The sequence below is a fragment of the Callionymus lyra genome, chromosome 1 (assembly GCF_982586985.1).
Source record: "Callionymus lyra chromosome 1, fCalLyr1.hap1.1, whole genome shotgun sequence".
Lineage (NCBI taxonomy): Eukaryota > Metazoa > Chordata > Actinopteri > Syngnathiformes > Callionymidae > Callionymus > Callionymus lyra.
The window spans coordinates 4,927,662-4,946,934 of NC_141818.1; the positions used below are offsets into that span (position 1 = coordinate 4,927,662).

A 19,273-nucleotide genomic window follows, 5' to 3' on the forward strand; every position below is an offset into this window, starting at 1 on the left:
GAGGTACAGTGATATCTTATGAATCTATGCAGAAAAGAAAAGAACTGTCAGACTAGTTGATATTGACAGAGAGATCTCTGAAGCTGAAAAACAGTATAGGGAAAATCGATCTGAAACTACACTTAAAAATATTGTTAGGTTGAGGCATGAATATAATACAATTCTTACCAACCAAGTTAACAGACTTCTTCTCAAGATAAAACATAAACACTTTGAACTCGGGGATTAACAATCGTTACTTGCTCGACAACTGAGAGGAATCCAAGCCATACATCAAATTCTGTCTCCAAATGGAGAGATTCTGACCGACCATCAAAAAATAAATGATTGTCGGCACCGGTCCAGGTTCAGACCCAGACCGCCGACATGAGTGGTGAGCAGCAGCACTTCGATGGACGGGTCGTTGTTGAACCTGCGAGCGGAACAAAAAAAATACTTTTCTTAAAAAACCCAGTCCTGGACGTGCACGAGGGTCTCCTTCTCACCTGGAGACGATGGAGTGGCGCAGGCCGGCCTGCACGCCGCCGTCCAGCCTCAGGTAGGTGACGCTTGGGAGTTTGGGCTTCAGCAGGTCGTGCTCCACGATGTCCAGCATGCTCTTGAGCTGGCAGAAGATCAGCACGCGATGGTGCGCCACCACCGCCTCCGTCCCTCCTTCGGAGCCGGAGCCGCCTCCCGGACCGCAGTCCAGGAGCAGCTGCGGGGGTCGAACGACGACGGTGTCAAGATATATCTGAAACCGATGTGACGCGAACAACAAACCTGTTTGAGAGCCGAGAGTTTGGGAGCGTGCTGCATGTCCCGCAGGTTGGAGTTCTGACTCGCCAGCTGCACGGAGATCCGCTTGTACTCGGGGTGCTGGGGGGTCAACACCAGGCTGGGGTGGTTGCACAGCTTCCTCAGGTACTGCAGCGCCTGCTCATGACACACACATTAAATATATATAGTTTCATCTTCTCCCGGCGAGCATCCTCGCACCTGGAAGACGTGTCCGGTCGCCTTCAGCTTGGGCTTCTCCTCCTCCTGGCCTTGGCCCGGGACTTGGCGTAGAGTTGAACCTGAACACGACAAGTTCACGTCAGAACAGAGGAAACGACACACGAGCTTCTTAGTTCATCTGGTTTAAACACTAAAACAAAATGTACTTTTTAAAAAGATCAAAACTGTTGCCTGAAATTGTGAATAACAGAATATTAGTTTCAATGATTTGTAAATATTAATTTGCATTTTCAATTATGGATAAATTGTGAATGTTCTTGTTAGAAAAGTCACGAATCGTCATTTATTCCATCATTAAAATTCTGATTCTGAGTAATTTTAACTGTTTTTAAAGTACAACTTCCTAATAAAATTACAGTCACACCCGGTAACACTTTCAACACAATTACATATACTGTAGATTTATTTAACATTTTAAGTGTAAACGACCCAGACTGTATTTGAGCAGAGTCAGCAAAAGACCCTGCAGAGGACTGAGGTTACAGTAGTAGTCCTGGATGATTTTGGGAGGAAGGTCCTGCAGGACGTCCTCCTTCATCCTCCTCAGCAGGAAAGGCAGCACCTGACGATGAAGCGCCTCCATGGCCAGAACACCTGCAGGAGACAGTTCAGGTAATGGCTCAGTTGAACAGGAAACACTTTAGTGTCAAGAAAAGTTATTATTTTACTTTTGTGCAAAGACGGCTAATTAAAAAAAAGGACTTTATAACGTGATAATAAGTCTAAACAGTTACAAAGATTTTACTCGGATGATGACTTTTAACTATCCAGCTTTGAAACGTGCGTTATTGTAAATATGTGAACTATAATATGTCAATAATGTCTGTCGAAGTATTTTAGCTGTTGAACTGAAAGTAATATTTATGTGTAACAACACTATAGAACCAGCTTCTTAAATAAATACAAGTTTTCATCCCGATTAAAGACTCACTTCAAATTAGTTTTTCCCCTTAACGCCGAGTGTCGCGAATTCGCAACATACCGCTTCCATTCAGAATGCAGCATTGATCGTGCGCGAGTTCACCCAACGTTGGTTCATGCCTCTTCGATAGGAACCTAGGAACGTTTTGCAATCACTAGTTTCTCGTAGGACCAATCAAATTTGAAACCACGTCCGGTTTACGATCGCGTGTCTTTCCGGGTGTTGCGCAACCCATTCAAAGTTGGAAATGCGAACGGATCGTCTTGTTTGCGGTAAGTTACCGTAAAAAAAAAACATGTCTGCTCATTGTTTGTCTATGGGACTAGGAAAAGTAAAATAAAGTAGTTTTGAACGTAATTTTTGAAGATATTTTATGTTTTCTGTATGTCGCGAATTCGCGAAATTCGTCCATAATGGCTAAATTAATCAGTATGGCCAACAAAGTACACATTAATATATTCAGATGGATTTTAGCCGTCACGCGCTTTCTATAGCAAAAACAATTCTTGTAACAATCTGTAATCGTGTAGCATGTTTTATGAATTACATTTTTGACGTGTATTTTTCCTCACAAATGTTTTATGGTAAGCGAACTCCTGTAGAAACCAGAGTTCCACCCGCTGAGAGTGAGGACATCTGTCTCAGTGAGAGTGGAGAAGTTGATGAGGAACACACACCTGCACAAGGTGGTGAAAATAGCAGTAATACTGCTATACTATTGTATTGTACAGACTTTCAGCTTTTGTGTTGTAAGCCACATATTTGAGGACGTCGCTTTGAGAGCAGGTTGTGTAAAGTTTTACCTAACCTAACCTAAATAGAATAGTCTGCACTTTTCAATGGTGTTTTTTTTAAAACACCAGGTGACAGTAGTGAGGAAAGCTTCACTGCTGAAGAGGATGATGAGCTTCCTAGTGTAGCTACTCCTGAACAAAAGTAGAGTAGAGTGGGAAGAAATAAAACATTATTGTCATCCATTTCAATGACAACATGGCACCAAACAATGACAGACTTTTCAAAATAAGGCCACTGATTGATGCACTTCTTCCCAAATTTCTAGCTGTTCTACAAGAGCAAATGCTCTGTGTTGACGAGCAAATGGTTCCTTTCAAAGGAAAATCAAGTTTAAAACAATATGTCCCGTAGAAGCCACATAAATGAGGATATAAAATATTTGTGCTTTGTGACACAAAAGGGCTGATGCATTCCTTTGATGTCTTCGAAAGGAAAACTGACCCTGTGTTCAAGTGTTCTAAGTGCAATGTTCACTTGTGCCTGAACAAAAATAACAATTGCTTCAGGGAGTTCCATGAGTAAGGCACCCCACTGTTGAAACAGCTCAGTTATCGTTGTTATAGAAGTTGTTGTTATAGTATTAGTTGTTGAATATTCAGGTACTGCATATCTTGGTGTTAGCTTTTACTCAGTGCACCTGCACACCTGGGGATTCCTTGCACCAGAGAACACACTGTGGGACCAGAAACGGCCATCTTATTAGTCACACGTCTGCAGCACGTCAGGTGAAGCTTCTGAGGAAGACTTGAGTCACTTTTTTTTTATTGTTGTTTTCTTACCACTGTAATGTATATGTTGGCATTAAAAAATAAAATTTCATGCTTAAGATGGGAAATGTGTTTTTATAATTTTTTGGTCCTCTAAAGCCTGTTGTCGCTAATTTGCGACATACCCAATTTTACAATAATTTTATGTTCTACAGTAAAAAAAATTATCTTCACTTAATTTAGTCTCTGCTTGAAAGCAAAAACACACATAATTATTTTTTTATGAACAATTGCAAATAAATTCAGGCGTCAGTTAAAGGACACAAAACACAATTTATTTTTTAGAAAACATTTAGAATGCAAATATTAATGATTTATTAAAAGGCCACTAGATGGCAGTGTTTTTTATAAAACTGCCATGTTTTAATGGATTAGTGGATCAGAGCCAAATATTCTGAAGCAGAGGGTGCCATCTAGTGGTCTTTCAAAATGAAGACACTGTGTCATGATACCTCATCATCTGTTCCATGAGGCCTCATCAACCCGTCACTAATGAATCTAGTGAGAAAACTCCAGTGAGTCTCATTAACTGTCTTAAATGTCTATGCAATAAGTTTTACTTTGACTTTGACGGCCACATGTGATCACAATTTAAAAGGTTTAAAGTAGGCACAGTATAAGATGAATTTGGATTTTGTGACTTGAGATTTGAGCTTTCCTTGACCAGTTCACCTGCAGGTGTGATGGAGCAGCTGGACGTGGGCATCGTCCCCTACATCGTGCTGCTGGTGGTGCCAGTGTTGGGCCGCATGAGCGACCCGAGCGACAGCGTCCGCTTCATGGCCACCCAGTGTTTCGCCAAACTCATCCGCCTGCTGCCGCTGGAGGTACAGAAACTACACACCAACGAATCTACATGGCTTCAACAAAAAGTGTTGATCTCTCTCTCAGGCGCCATGTCGGCTGAACTCATCCAGCAGAAAGCCAGAGAGCGCCACTTCCTGGAGCAGCTGCTGGACAGCAGGAAGTTGGAGAATTACACCATACCCGTCCCCATCAAAGCCGAGCTGAGGAAGTACCAGCAGGTCAGTGTCGTGAGAGTAACAATAGAGAACATCACAACATTTACACTCACAATCACTGGCCTTTTAAGCATTTGAAATATTTAGCCAAATGGGACAAAACAAAAAAAGTGACTCATGGATTGAAGTGGTTATTTAAAACAAATTACTCTGCATCATAAATCTGTTCCACTTTTCTTTAAAATGTTAATTGTAATTGATTTCTTTATTTTTGGCTAAACTATTATAATGCAAAATATTATCTTCAGCTCTATTTTATTTGTTTCCTTCACTCTAAAGCATAGAATTGTTTCATGAAAGAACTAATTGTAAAAATAGTAGTAGATAATATAGATACTTTTTTTAGTTAACAGAATCTTAAACAGTTTTTTCCACCCTGTCTGCACTCTCTACTTCACCACTCTTCATCACTTCATCACTTAAATCATATTGTATACGGTTTTGAAAATCAACATTAGAATATAATTTAAATTAGTTTAGAAAAACTGCTTGCTCATGAATTATAGTTTTTATTTTGATTTATTTAGACTCTGTTCTAAATGCTTTTCTAGAAACATTTTCACGTGATGAGTTGATAAATCAAGTCCCAGGATGTAGATGGATGGATAGATATATTGGAAAACTCCTAAAGCAGATGGATCTTTTGAAGGATCCAAAAACTAGATCCAAATGTTTTTTTGCTTTAGAAAAAGTTTGCAATTCTTCTTCTCACCTCCACCGATTCGACCTTCTACTTACTTTAGACCCCAATGCAGATTGACCTAGTTTTTAAATGCTGGTACAACGTTCAAATTCCAATCTTCTGATTGGCTCCTCTAGGACGGCGTGAACTGGTTCTCCTTCCTGAACAAATACAAGCTTCACGGCAGCCTGTGCGACGACATGGGTCTCGGCAAGATCACTTCCTCCGGTACCAAGTGTTTTTAACGTTTTGGATCTTCGGCTCTTGTTCGGCAACACTAACGGGGTCTGCTGGTTCAGGGTGCGGGAGTACGCCAAGACCAAGGGGGCGGACTGCAGCCCGATGCCGGTGGTCTGTCCGCCCACGCTGACCGGCCACTGGGTGGACGAGGTGAGCAAGTTCTGCTCCAAAGAGTACCTGAACCCGCTGCACTACACGGGGCCACCCACCGAGAGGATCAGGTGAGATCACGGCTGAACGCCGACGCGTCATTTCTGCTCGTGACCTCACATCCTGTGTCGCGTCCGCAGGCTCCAGCACCAGGTGAAGAAACACAACCTGGTCGTGGCCTCGTACGACGTCGTGAGGAACGACATCGACTTCTTCAAGTGAGTCGGCGGGTTCAGTCCCAGCGTGCCGGGGCAACACCTGCGGTGGTCATGACCATGGTCTCTGTTTAGGAACATAAAGTTCAACTACTGCATCCTCGACGAAGGCCACATCATTAAAAAGGGAAAACCAAACTCTCCAAGGCCATCAAGCAGGTCGCCGCCAACTTCCGCGTCATCTTGTCGGGAACGCCGATCCAGGTGAGGTCGACGGTTTGAGTCCAGAGTGGGTTCACTTCAACCGACGCTCTGCTCTCAGAACAACGTCCTGGAGCTGTGGTCCCTCTTCGACTTCCTCATGCCAGGATTCCTCGGGACGGAACGCCAGTTCGCCGCCCGTTACGGGGAAACCCATCCTGGCGAGCAGAGACGCCAAAAGCTCGTCGCGGGAACAAGAAGCAGGTGCGACCAATATTTCTCCAACCATGATTTCTGTTTCAGTTTGACGGCAGAAAACTAAACAAACGTATCCAGAGACCTGACGACAAAACTCCTGAACTTCATGTGTGATAGAAAAAAAAATGTATCTAGAATAAAATAATAGCTGCAAAGTGGCGCGTGATGATGGTTAAATATGCACCTCTCTGGTGCTGAGTTCACTAAGAGGGGATGAGACGAATACTGCAGTGTTTGAGTTAGTTTTTAGTTTCAAAAGACTAGCTTTAAATGTAGATGTTGAGACTAGTGGAGTGTAAAAAAATATAAAGATACACTTGATTGTTGAAACGGTATCGTGCGAAAAAAAAAAAAAATTTACAGATAAGAGTCGTATACTAATTTTATCCAATTTATTTTTTTGGTTTACATTTCAATAGTTTATTTAAAATTAACATGCAAATATTCACAGCGTCATTTTTGTGTTGCAATTTAACTTCCGGCCGCTAGATGCAGCGGTCATAACATGGTAGAGTAACAAAGTACTCCAGCCATGACTGGGAACGAGAGGATACAGTGGACTCCATCTTCTTTTTTTAATTTTATTTATTGAAAATATTTTGGTTTCAAATCAAATGAAGGCAGTAACAACTTAATCTTGGTCTGGTCTGTATATTCAAAAAATATATATTCCTTGTTCTTACAATATCACAATATACCGTACCGTTGCTCCTTAGTGGAACCTAAGTGATCTGAGCAGCCACTATTTTTAGAAGTATTACTTATATAAAATGAAAATAAACTGCATGAACTTGTGGTCGGGGGGAAAAGGGTTAAACCAGATTGTGGTTTGCAGAAACGCGTGGTGAACGTGTACCGGCTGATCACGCGAGGAACCCTGGAGGAGAAGATCATGGGCCTGCAGAAGTTCAAGCTGAGCATCGCCAACACCATCATCAGCCAAGAGAACTCCAGCTTGCAGAGCATGGGCACCGACCAGCTGCTCAACCTCTTCACCATCTCTGTCCGTCCGTGCTCACCTTCTTCTTCTTCTTCTGCAGGAGGAGAAGATCAAGAGCGACCAGTCTTCGTCCACCTCTGGACGGGCTCGGGTAGCTCTGGGACCAGCAGCAGTACAACACCAAGTACAACCTGGACAGCTTCATGCACACCATGCAGTAACATCACCCCCAACCCTCCTCCCCCCTGCTGACCAAGCTGGAACTGGTCAGAACTTTCTTCTTTTCTTTTTTTTTACCAGCCTGACCTCCTCCTGCCGAACATCACGCCCGAAGCAATAAACCCTGATCAAGTGACAGAGAAACAGTGTTAGGAACGACTCCGTGATTCTCACACTTTCACTTCCCGCATCTTCAAACTTCTTCTGGGAAAAGACTCCAGTTTTCCTGACACTCCTGACCACAGGAAGTGACCTCAGGAGACTGAAGTGAAAAAGCTGGTACCCCAAACTAGTCGCGAGTATTTTAAAATAAATAATAGATGTGTACATATTTGTGTAATTGCCTTTTTTTTTTTCTTTGTCACTGAAGTGGAATCGGAATCAATTCTACAAACTTTCTCTTGCTGTCTGGATTCTCACTGCCAGCAGAGGGCGCCGTCGCACACCGTTATGACCCGTAGGGGTCTCGTCAAGAAAGGTCGCTGGTTAGAATCCAGCTTGTGAGTTTTCTGCTCACAGTACAATAACATTAACTCGAGTTTGAGTTGCTTCAAGAGGGATTTGAACCAACCTTTTTGTTGCGATGCTGATTTTCCCTTGATTTTCTGGAACTCCTGTGTTGTTTATTATATTGAGTATTTTGATTGTTTAAGCGCTTTGTGACCCTGGTCTGAAAAAGCGCTATATAAATACAAATTACTTACTATGAAATAAGTTTATCCAAACCATTAGTGGATAACCGTCAGTCATCATGTCCGCCACACCTGCACCCCCCTTTCGCCTTCCTCACACACAAAACAGACTAAATAAAACACAACTTTGTTCCATTCTGTCATTTTTATTTTATTGCCCGTTCAACTGTTTACGAATCACACAAACATCACAAATAAGACAACAGTTTTTCTCTTAAGGTTCCTTAACTGCTGTTGTAAAAACCCAAACAACAACTATTACCTACACGTTTTTGTACGATGATGTGAGTCGGTAAAATCCCTGTTGGACAGTTCATGCTGGTGTTGATGGCTTTGTGCGCCTCAATGTTTAACAAATAAAAAGAATAATATTGGTGATCAATACTCATGGATCTCACATGTGTGGCCTCAGTCGAATGTTTGTTGAAACTGCTGCTCCAGCCTGTGACGGGAGGATCAGGAGCTAAACCCCGGCTCATCATTTGACTTCATCGTGACATTCTTGTGCGTGAACCGACAAATGCGACGCGAGTTATCGCTCGGACTCGGAGCCATCGTTCGGAACCGTGGCCCGTTTGTTCCGCCGCCAGCTGCTGGAGTGGACCGTGGTCACGAGCTGCTGTTGCTCCTCTGGTGTTTTGCTTCGGCGCTGACACACGGTTTCAGTCGACGAGATCGAACAAATGTTTTGGCGCCGTAAGCTGAAATGTATTAACAAGTATATTTAAATATGTATATATGTGTGCTTGTGTTTATATACATTGTGTATAATTTAATTTTTGTTATCGAACGGTATCCCCGTTCGCCCGTACCTAAAACCGCTACTGCGCACTGTGTGTTATTTTTAGGTGTTTTTTTTAGATGCGCATGCGCATGTTTTTTTTAGGTGCGCATGCGCATGTTAATTTTAGGTGCGCATGCGCATGTTTTTTGTAGGTGCGCATGCGCATGTTTTTTTTCGGTGCGCATGCGCATGTTATTTTTAGATGCGCATGCGCATGTTTTTTTAGGTGCGCATGCGCATGTTATTTTTAGATGCGCATGCGCATGTTAATTTTAGGTGCGCATGCGCATGTTATTTTTAGGTGCGCATGCGCATGTTAATTTTAGGTGCGCATGCGCATGTTTTTTTTAGGTGCGCATGCGCATGTTAATTTTAGGTGCGCATGCGCATGTTATTTTTAGGTGCGCATGCGCATGTTAATTTTAGGTGCGCATGCGCATGTTATTTTTAGATGCGCATGCGCATGTTAATTTTAGGTGCGCATGCGCATGTTATTTTTAGATGCGCATGCGCATGTTTTTTTTAGGTGCGCATGCGCATGTTATTTTTAGATGCGCATGCGCATGTTATTTTTAGGTGCGCATGCGCATGTTAATTTTAGGTGCGCATGCGCATGTTTTTTTTAGGTGCGCATGTTATTTTTAGGTGCGCATGCGCATGTTAATTTTAGGTGCGCATGCGCATGTTAATTTTAGGTGCGCATGCGCATGTTATTTTTAGGTGCGCATGCGCATGTTAATTTTAGGTGCGCATGCGCATGTTATTTTAAGATGCGCATGCGCATGTTTTTTTTAGGTGCGCATGCGCATGTTATTTTTAGGTGCGCATGCGCATGTTATTTTTAGGTGCGCATGCGCATGTTAATTTTAGGTGCGCATGCGCATGTTATTTTTAGGTGCGCATGCGCATGTTTTTTTTAGGTGCGCATGCGCATGTTATTTTTAGATGCGCATGCGCATGTTTTTTTTAGATGTTTCCCTTTTTGCGTGCTCATGCTCATTCCGTGCGCATGAGCATGTCCTTCAACAACCCTCGACTTACCAGGAGGAAACGGCTTCAGTTCTTGGAACAAACACGAGTCAGCAACAAGTCGATACACACATTAAACATTTTCGACACACAGCATAAAAAACAACTTTAGTTAAGTAACATCCATTTAAAAAAAAGTTGAAGGAACATGTGCCTCGTTTTTAATCTAAATGTATGAATAACGTTTTCGTATTCTTAACAAGCTCTTCAGGTGATGTGGTTTAAAAAAAAAACATTTTATTTTGGCAACTAAGCAAAAAGGCAAACTTTATTTACTTAATTTACTTTTTGCCATGCTTTTTATAAGGGATTTATTTTTTATTTTCAACTGTATATTGCTTTTATTACTAAATAAATGTGTATATTTCATTACAAAATGTCCTTTTTGCTTAGTGTTTTCCCTTAATAAAATTAATAATTATAAGAACGTTAACTATATATATACACAATCATTAATAGGACTTTAGAAATTATTTTTCCTTCCAGCTAAAGACACACAAAAGTCGTTTGTGAAGTAAACACATAAATGAGAAAAATGGGTAAAAGTCGTGATTCTCTTAAGATGTAACTCTGAGGACGTTTGCTAATGTTTGCCGACGCGTTGCATCAGCGGGAGGCCCGGGCTCGGCCGGTGCTCAGATGACCCTGTAGGTCAGGTAGTCTCGCAGGGGTCTGGGGATGGGCAGCTCCTCCACCTGCCGGCTGCTCATCACGCGTCGCAGGGACATCCTGGACATGTGCTGCAGGCTGCCCACGCTGCGAGGAAACTCCCAGAAGCCAACGCTGCCGTCTTGACTCCTGCGGCGACAGATTCACTTCGTCATTCCATGGAAAACATCACGTCGTTCAAAGACAGACATGAGGACGAGTCAATGTTCGTTCTCGAGTCGAAAGGTTCATGTTGATATTGTGACTTGTAAACATGTCAGCGTTTAAGATAAGAAACAGAGAGGATTGATGTCTAAGAAAATACACAGACTAACAAGACTAAAACTATTACTATCGTAGTTCTTTTATGGTCTGTTTTATGGTTTGTTGGTAACAAACTAGCGCGACTATTAGCATGGTAATTAAAAATCGAATTACATTTTATTTATATTTTTTAAACACTTAATTAAAATACAGACCATAAAAGAACTACGATAGTAATAGTTTTAGTCTTAAGTGTTTAAAAATATATATATAAAATGTAATTCGATTTTTAATTACCATGTTAATAGTCGCGCTAGTTTGTTCATTTTTACGTTGCAAAAAAACTTCGAGCCACTAGATATGTGTGTGTATATACACCTGTATGTATGTATGTATGTATGTATGTATGTATGTGTGTGAATATACTAAATATATATATCGTTGTGCATAAATGTGTGTGTGTGTGCGTGTATATACGTGTGCATGTGTGTATATTAGTGTATGCGTGTGTGTGGTATGTGTGCTTGTGTGTACATAACTATGCTTGTGTATGACTGCATATATTTGTGTGTATATATTTGTGTAAATATATATGTACGTTTGTAAATATCTATGTGTGTGTGTGTATAAATATATATATATATATATATATATGAGTGTGTATAAATACATATATATGTATGTGTGTGTGTGTGTGTGTATATATACTGTGCGAATGTCTGTATCTGTGTGTATATAACGAAAGAAGTCGTTACGTTTTTTGCAGCCAAATGAGCAGCCCGGCTGAGGACGAGAGGATACAGTCGATTCCAGCAGCTTTTAAAGCTTCATAAAGTGTAAAACCTAATGATTTGATAGATTTGCAGATTTTGGTGATAAATATAGTCATTTATTTATGGACTAGTATAGATTATTTTGTGTAGTTACTGAATGATGTGACATTTGTGTGTTTTACAGTCGACTTGAACATCTCCAGCAACAACATTGAAACATTTACAACGACTTCCTTCTGTCATCACGAAAGAATGTAACCGTGAACTAACTTGGATGACCCGTGATCTCGTGGGTGTGAGTCACTGTGAGTGTGTGTGTGTGTGTAAGTGTGTGTGTGTGTCATCCTGCAGCGAGGACGCCTCCTTCAGCTGAAAAGGCACAACAGAGACCACTGGATAAGGAGCTGGTGGCCTGTGGACTTCGCTCCTCCAGGTTCCAGAAACGAACGAGCCTGATAAACACATGTATTTGTCACGACCAGATAATGACAAGAAAGTCACACAGAGACGAGGAAATATGAAGAAGCGTATCAAAGGATTATCTTCACTGTGACTCGTGTGAGCGGCGAGGAAAGACTGTCGGGATTATTGTGTCTTTCCATGTTGACGCAGACGAACACAAGGTCAAACACATGAAGCTGTCGCTTCAACACATGACAATCGTTTGGATAGAAAGTTAATATTGTTGATTCATTGGTTGAATCCTTTTCTCCAGGAAAGCTGATATGTTTTGATAATAAACCAAGTTTTTGTGAACTTGAAACTCTTTTTTCTTTTTCATTTCACCTTTTTTGATGAAGTCACTCTTGATTCAAGTCTATTTGTATTTAATTGTTTTATGTTAATACAGTTATTCTTGTTTGAAGTGTATTTTTTTAAATCTAATGTTAATAATGTTATTCTTGTTTTAAGTGTATTCTTTTTAATCCAATGTTAATAAAGGTATTCTGGTAAGGTAAGGTAAAACTTTATTGATCCCTCAGGAGGTCTCCTTCGGGAAATTGTTTTTTTCCAGTAGCCAGCAATTTTTCATAAACAATAAAAATAATAATAATAATAATAATAATAATACATACAAAATAAGAAAAGAAAAAAACAAAATGTTAATGTTAATAAATCAATTATGTTAATAAATGTTTTAATGTTAATAAAGTTATTCTCGTTTTAAGTGTATTTATTTATTTATCTAATGTTAACAAAGTTATTCTTGTTTCAAGTGTATTCTTTTATTCAAGTGTATTCTTTTATTAATCTAATGTTAATAAAGTTATTCTAGTTTTAAGTGTATTTCTTTATTTCTCCAATTTTATAAAGTTATTATTCGCTTGAACAGTTTTTTGTATTTTCTTATTAATTCCTTAAGGATGAAATGTCATGTACTGATGAACCTGTAACAAGTTTCTAGACCAACGATCCTCAGGTGAGCACGAGTGCAGCCGACAGAAGACGAGATCACACACCTGTCATCGGCGAGGCTGGCGATGTGACGTCCATCAGGGCAGAAGCTCACGGAGCGAACCCAGCGGTCGTTTGCTCCTCCGGCGAAGATGGGAGAAGGAGGCGGGAACAGGTGACTGAGGACAAGAAGCCACCAAACAAACAAAAAAGCTGGCGATGACAATAAATGATGGAGTCTCACCCGAGCTCCAGCAGGATGGTGCCCAGCTGGTGGTCCCAGATGATGACCCGGGTGTCGTACGACGCAGTGGCCAGCAGCGAGCCGTCTGGCGAGAACTCACAAGACACCACGTCATTGTGATGTCCCTCCAGCTTCTGCATCAGTGTCAACTAATCCATGTTCCATAGGAACACATGCAACATAAGGCCCGCCCGTCAGCGGAGCACTTGAGTAGAAACAATATATAATCTCTTCTATCTTTGCTATCATCAACTTTTAAGAGTAATTATGGATAATTAAACAACTTTTAATGCTCAGTGTCATCGTTATTATGGCGTTAACTTTAAACCTGGCTCATGCTGATCAAACAGTTAAGACAAAAAATGGCAAAACATCATTATCTTAAATCACATCAACATCTAACTAGACATTGGTTTAAAAAAAAGAAGCTCAATAATGCAACACAAACAAGAAGAGAAAGTAAAGCAAGTATTAACATTATGTTACTCCACGGGTTTCCCATGTCAGAGTTTTAGTGTCTCTGTGATTACAAAAGGCTCGTGTGTCCGGCAGAAGCAGACGCAGAGAGACAGATACTGCAAGAGAATATTTTATGGCCAAAGGGTTTCAACGCCTTTGGCAAAATATGCATAAAAATACAAACACGCACACACACACACACACAGAAGAAACTGTTCAAGTCATTCTTTACAGTTTTTAACACGTGTCATGGTTTATAACCGCAGCACAGATCATGCACTTTAGCATCTATGGGTGTCACGGACATCCATCTCCCTCTTTCGACCTCGACTTAACCTCGTTTTCATTCAATCCACTTGAATAATTGAAGATTCTAGTCAGATTAAGCTATTTTTTTTTTAAAGAGGTAGACAGACACAGAGCAAGGCATTGTTTTTTAGGTGTTGAGATATTAAATAAAAACGCTTTCATAAACCCAGACCACCTGTTCAGGGAGTCTCCTGGTCCCGTAACAGAAGCTTTCTTGCCACATAAATGAATGAAGTTGTGAAGAAATATTCCATTAAAGTGACGGTTATGTGGCTGCAGATGTGAGTTTCTAATCCCACTGTATTGTTTATTTATTTACAACTCTGTACAAAGTGAATAAACATCGATCGTCCTCAAGAGAATCTTAGGAAATGTAGCAGGCTGGATAAAAATAAAGTTTATGTCAGTGTGGAGGAGACTGTTTAATAAAAGGCAGAAAACGATCCTGCTTTGGTTTCAGCCACTATGATACAGGGGGAAACGACAACGTATATTGCGATATACTGTGTGTAGAAAAAAATATATATTTATAGTACTGTCCGAGGACTTTCACTGGCGTTGTGGAATGACTCCTGACGAAGTCGTAACTGCTTTCATTTGTTTTGAAACCAAATATGTCCAAACATCAGCTTTAAAAGCTGCTGGAGACAGACTGTATCCTCTTGTCCTCAGTCATCAGTCAAAGTTAGATAGCAATACAAGATGAAAAACACGTTGAATATTTGCATCTTAATTGTAACTTTCAAAAACAAAATGGACACAGTGCTGTTGAATATTGTAGCAGAATCGTGAAAAAAGGGGTGTTTAAGGGTTTTTGATATTTTCAAAGTTAAAGTGTCAACAACGTGAGGCTGAAACGTAGACATGAGACGATTAACTTGAGCCACATCCTGACAAACGGCTAATGATAGATCCGCAATGATACGACAATCCAAAATATGTGCGCACGTGTCTCACACAATCCCTTAAACTCTTGGATAAACACACAAACAATCCAACTGTATATAAGGATCAGTTGGTCACTGATCACATTAAAGCTCCAGGAAAGAAAGTTCCCAAGGTCACAGGGAGTCTGTGGAGGTCACAGCCGGTGGTTTCTGGTTCGTGTCAGACAGGAGATCGGGAAAATACGAGGAGAAGGTGTGGATAGGTCACGTGGTCATAAACCAATCGTCCGTCAGGAGGTGGGCCGGTGGAACGTTGGAAATAAGAAAGGAAGTGACTCTCAAAGACAAAGTGACCCAGGAGAGAACTTCTGACAACAAATTAAAAAAGAAAAAAAAAAAAAAAGTCATGAAGCTCTGACACACTGAACAGGGGAGCTGCACATCCCTCAGAGAGTGTGTTTGACTGGTGTGACAGAAACAGGGAGGCAGCTGGGAAGAGACGGCCGTTGATAGAAAGCAGAGTGTTAGATTGGAAATTATTCTACACTATACGTATACGCCATAAGTTAAATTAATGCTAAAAAGATGATCAAAATATAGAGTATAAAATACTAGCCTCATCTAAGAGCTTAAACGTTTAAATACACATTCACAACCAACATTTCACTTTCATACTGATATACACTGTGTCAAGGGTAGCTTGAAACAGACTAGAGATTATTCAGCGATTTAATGAAGGACTGTCTGTCTGCTCAGTTCACACCTGTGGACGTGAAACAAAAGGGCAACACGGAACACACCCAAAAGAGGGGGGCTGGAAGACAAAGGAACTTGCCCACACAACAGGCAAGGAAGGAAGTTACTCTCCAGGTGACTCGAAACAGGAGTTAACATAAAAGAACCACTGCCCCGGAATAGGCGACCCCCTGGACAGGAAACTTTCCCTTAAATGTAGAGACAACCCATAACCCAAGACCGTCTTTCCCGGAGCTATTGACCTGTACAGCTGCCGGCAAAGAGCGAGTCCGATCGATCGTAAAAGTTTCTATGTTTGTTTGTTTTGAAGCGGTGAATAAACGACCGTACACTCTGAATTGATCCTTTTTTCTCCATAAAGCAAAGTATTAAGACCCGGAGGTGATGTCGTGTTGGAGCGACGGTAACGGACTCCGGTTTTATCCGTTTTAAGAGCGACCACGCTAAAAATTTGTGCCGTTGATGGAACAAGACTCCCTTCACACACACTGAGCCAATTACACATCATTCCTCTGCATTATACGCAGACTCCATTTTCACACTTCAGCTGTCCGGCGTTGAACAAAGATGTTTGCTTTTTTTATCACTCTTTTAGCAGCAGTCGTTTAGATGAAAGAGTAGGTGATAAAATAACAAGTATTTGACTTTAACATGAGAGAAAAACGTTCCACAAATCTGAATGAGATTAATCAGAGAAACATGTTTATTGAACTAGTCAATCTAAACATACTTATGATGAGTAATGACATGGATTTAGAGTTAACCATAATCTATGTTGAAGTCAAAATACATAAAAGTAGTCTTAGTACATTCAATATGTCAAGAGTGCTTTTGGGATGTAAAAATAATGTTTGTTTTTTTTTAAAACATCTAGTCAAAATGTGTTTTTTTTCTTACTCTGTTTAAAGTTTTAAACATTTCCTTAAATAATTATCCAGGGTGTCCCAGGCTCTCGTTGAATGAAAGTTTTCATCAGTTCTCGTGTTTTGAACTTAAACTTTCAGTTTAGTTATGCGTATTGAAAAACACTTATAGTTTAATAAACATCTAAACGAATCTAGAAAATCAATTTTCGTTATTATTCTATTGATAACAGTTGCTGTATGGTAGGAGTGAAGAAGCAAGGGATGATGTAAAACACAACTTTATTCTTCACTCAGCAAAACCAAACTGGACTGTTTGTCCCGAACACACTACCCTGATGGGTGAGATAAAACCGCCCAGGTCCTAGTGCCCGCCACACCACCCCCCCCAGAACACCAAGAAGGAAAAACTTAGGGTCTATATGGAGCCTTTATAAGCCTCCCAAAACGGCTGCGTCGTCTGTCTGCTGAAAAGTGAGCTTCAGCACCAATGTCCACACTCTGAGCAGCTTCAGACACTCTCTTGGAAGGCGTTCTGCCCCGACGGGGAACCTGTGCCGGGGACAAGATCTCATCAGCCACCATGTGAGCAGGCTTGAGCCGGTCAACAGTAACATGCTCTCTTCGGCCCCCCATGTCCAACACAAAATACTTTGGGCCTGGCTCAAGTACCCTAAAAGGTCCATCGTATGGCGGTTGAAGTGGTGTGCGGTGCGCATCATGACGCACAAAAACAAAAAGAGCGTTCTGTAGCTGAACAGGCACAAATATTTTAGGGAAACAGTGATGAACAGGTCCCGGTACCCTAACACTGTCTGAACTACCGGTCACACGGAACTGTGGAGCAGAGTTAACAGGCAAAAATTCCCCAGGGATGCGCAGGGGCTGTCCAATGACCAACTCCGCGGCAGATGCCTCAAGATCCTCTTTCGGAGCAGAACGTAACCCGAGCAGAACCCAGGGTAATCGATCCACCCAGTTTGAATCGGTAAGCGTAGCACGTAAGGTGGCTTTTAAGGACCGGTGGAACCTTTCGCACATGCTGTTCGACTGCGGGTGGTACGCTGTAGTGCGGTGTGTCTGCACCCCTAAGGATCTCGCTAGTGTCGACCACAACTCCGAAACGAACTGGGGGCCCCTGTCGGATGTTGTATCAGAGGGCACCCCAAAACGAGCAACCCAGGTTGAGAGGAACGCTCGGGCAACGTCTGCAGAGGTCGTGGAGGAAAGAGGGACAACTTCAGGCCACCGAGTGGTTCTATCCACCTTGGTGAACAGGTGAGTGAAACCCTGCGATGGCGGCAATGGACCAACCAAGTCCACATGCACATGATCAAACCTCTTTGCGGGAATAGGAAAGGGCTCAAGCTGGGTTTTCGTGTGTGTGTGGACTTTCGCCCGCTGACACGCAACACAAGCGGCTGCCCACTCCTTAACATCCCTGCGTAGCCCTGGCCAGACAAATCTAGCACTGACCATCTTGACTGATGCCTTAACCCCGGGATGTGAGAGGGAGTGTACCGAATTGAAAACACGACGACGCCAAGCTATCGGAACAAGGGGCCGTGGGCGACAGGTAGAAACGTTCAGAGGAGCACGGGACCACCTTCTTGAACCACAGCTTCCTCAAGCTTAAGGCTTGTATCTCCCGATTGGAGAGAAACAATATCTGGCTCGGTGGCTCGGTCAGCAGCCATGGCTGAGACATCAAACCCCAGCTGAACAGGGCACACCAGCGCACGTGACAAACAATCCGCCACGTGGTTAGACTTCCCAGCTACATGTCGAATGTCGGTCGTGAATTCTGAACCGGCGGCAAGATGGCGCTGTTGACGGGCTGACCAGGGCTCAGAGACCTTCGACATAGCAAACGTCAAAGGTTTATGATCCACAGGTGTAGCCAGGTACAGTGCCAGTAACTCTCGGTCGAAAACACTGTACCTGCATTCACTGTCTCGAAGCTTGCGGCTAAAAAACACTGCCACACACCTCCAACATGCTGCTCAACCACAGCTCCCACAGCTGTGTCCGAAGCGTCTGTTGACAACGATAAACCGCAGCCGGTTTGGGGTGTGCTAGGAGGGTCGCTCGAGCCAAGGCCGATTTGGCCGACTCGAAGGCCTGGATCCGTTCCGGGGTCCAGTCGATAGGATCCTTAGCTGCCCGCTTGCGCAGAGCGTCGTACAGGGGCTTCAGGATGTGGGCGGCATGGGGAAGAAAACGATTTAAAAAAATTTACCATGCCCAGAAACTCCTGAAGACCTTTAGTCGTGCTGGGCAAGGGAAATTCCGCGACGGCCTGAAATTTTAATGACAAGGGAACCGCACCTTCTGCCGAAACGCGGTGGCCTAAAAAAATCAATTACGTGCAGACCAAATTGACACTTGGTATTATTGACAATTAAGCCAGGTTCCTCGAGCCGCTGAAAAACCTGCTTCAGGTGGTCTATGTGCTCTTCAGCCGACGCGCTAGCCACCAATATGTCGTCAAGATAGTAAGTAAGCAAGTAATATTTACATACACCTAGCACCAGCTAGTTCCATGGTGGCAAACTCTTCTTTGGCGATGGCCATTTCACGGAATCAAGACGACGTGCACGTGCAAACACTGGAGGACCAACTGTCGGGATATAATGTTCCACACCATGGCGGGCCACTGAAGCCGAAAAAGCTGTGCTGTGTCTCAAATCGCATACTAGCGTACTAAAAGTTAGTATTTTTAGTGCGTCTCAATTCTTAGTATGCGAAATTTAGTGCGCCATACACACTAAATTGGCATACTAACACGCCAAAAAAACTGAGCATGGTTCGATGGATACT

The 19,273-nt window shown here is 42.2% G+C and overlaps 2 protein-coding genes across 2 annotated transcripts; both read right to left on the reverse strand.

Moving 5' to 3' along the window:
• Nucleotides 1-722: 722 nt before the first annotated feature.
• LOC148087533 (TATA-binding protein-associated factor 172-like) lies at nt 723-2,851 on the reverse strand. The gene is made up of 5 exons (XM_087790115.1): nt 2,599-2,851; nt 1,435-1,593; nt 979-1,058; nt 806-915; nt 723-762 (listed from the first exon to the last, which is right to left on the reverse strand). The coding sequence occupies exons 2-5, from the start codon at nt 1,580-1,582 to the stop codon at nt 723-725; spliced, it is 378 nt and encodes a 125-aa protein (XP_087646241.1). The 5' UTR covers nt 1,583-1,593; nt 2,599-2,851.
• Nucleotides 2,852-9,616: 6,765 nt separating this feature from the next.
• Nucleotides 9,617-13,734, reverse strand: LOC148087534 (WD repeat and SOCS box-containing protein 1-like). Its single transcript, XM_087789124.1, has 3 exons — nt 13,180-13,734; nt 13,001-13,114; nt 9,617-11,992 (listed from the first exon to the last, which is right to left on the reverse strand). The coding sequence occupies exons 1-3, from the start codon at nt 13,317-13,319 to the stop codon at nt 11,881-11,883; spliced, it is 366 nt and encodes a 121-aa protein (XP_087645250.1). The 5' UTR covers nt 13,320-13,734; the 3' UTR covers nt 9,617-11,880.
• Between the last annotated feature and the right edge of the window lie 5,539 nt (nt 13,735-19,273).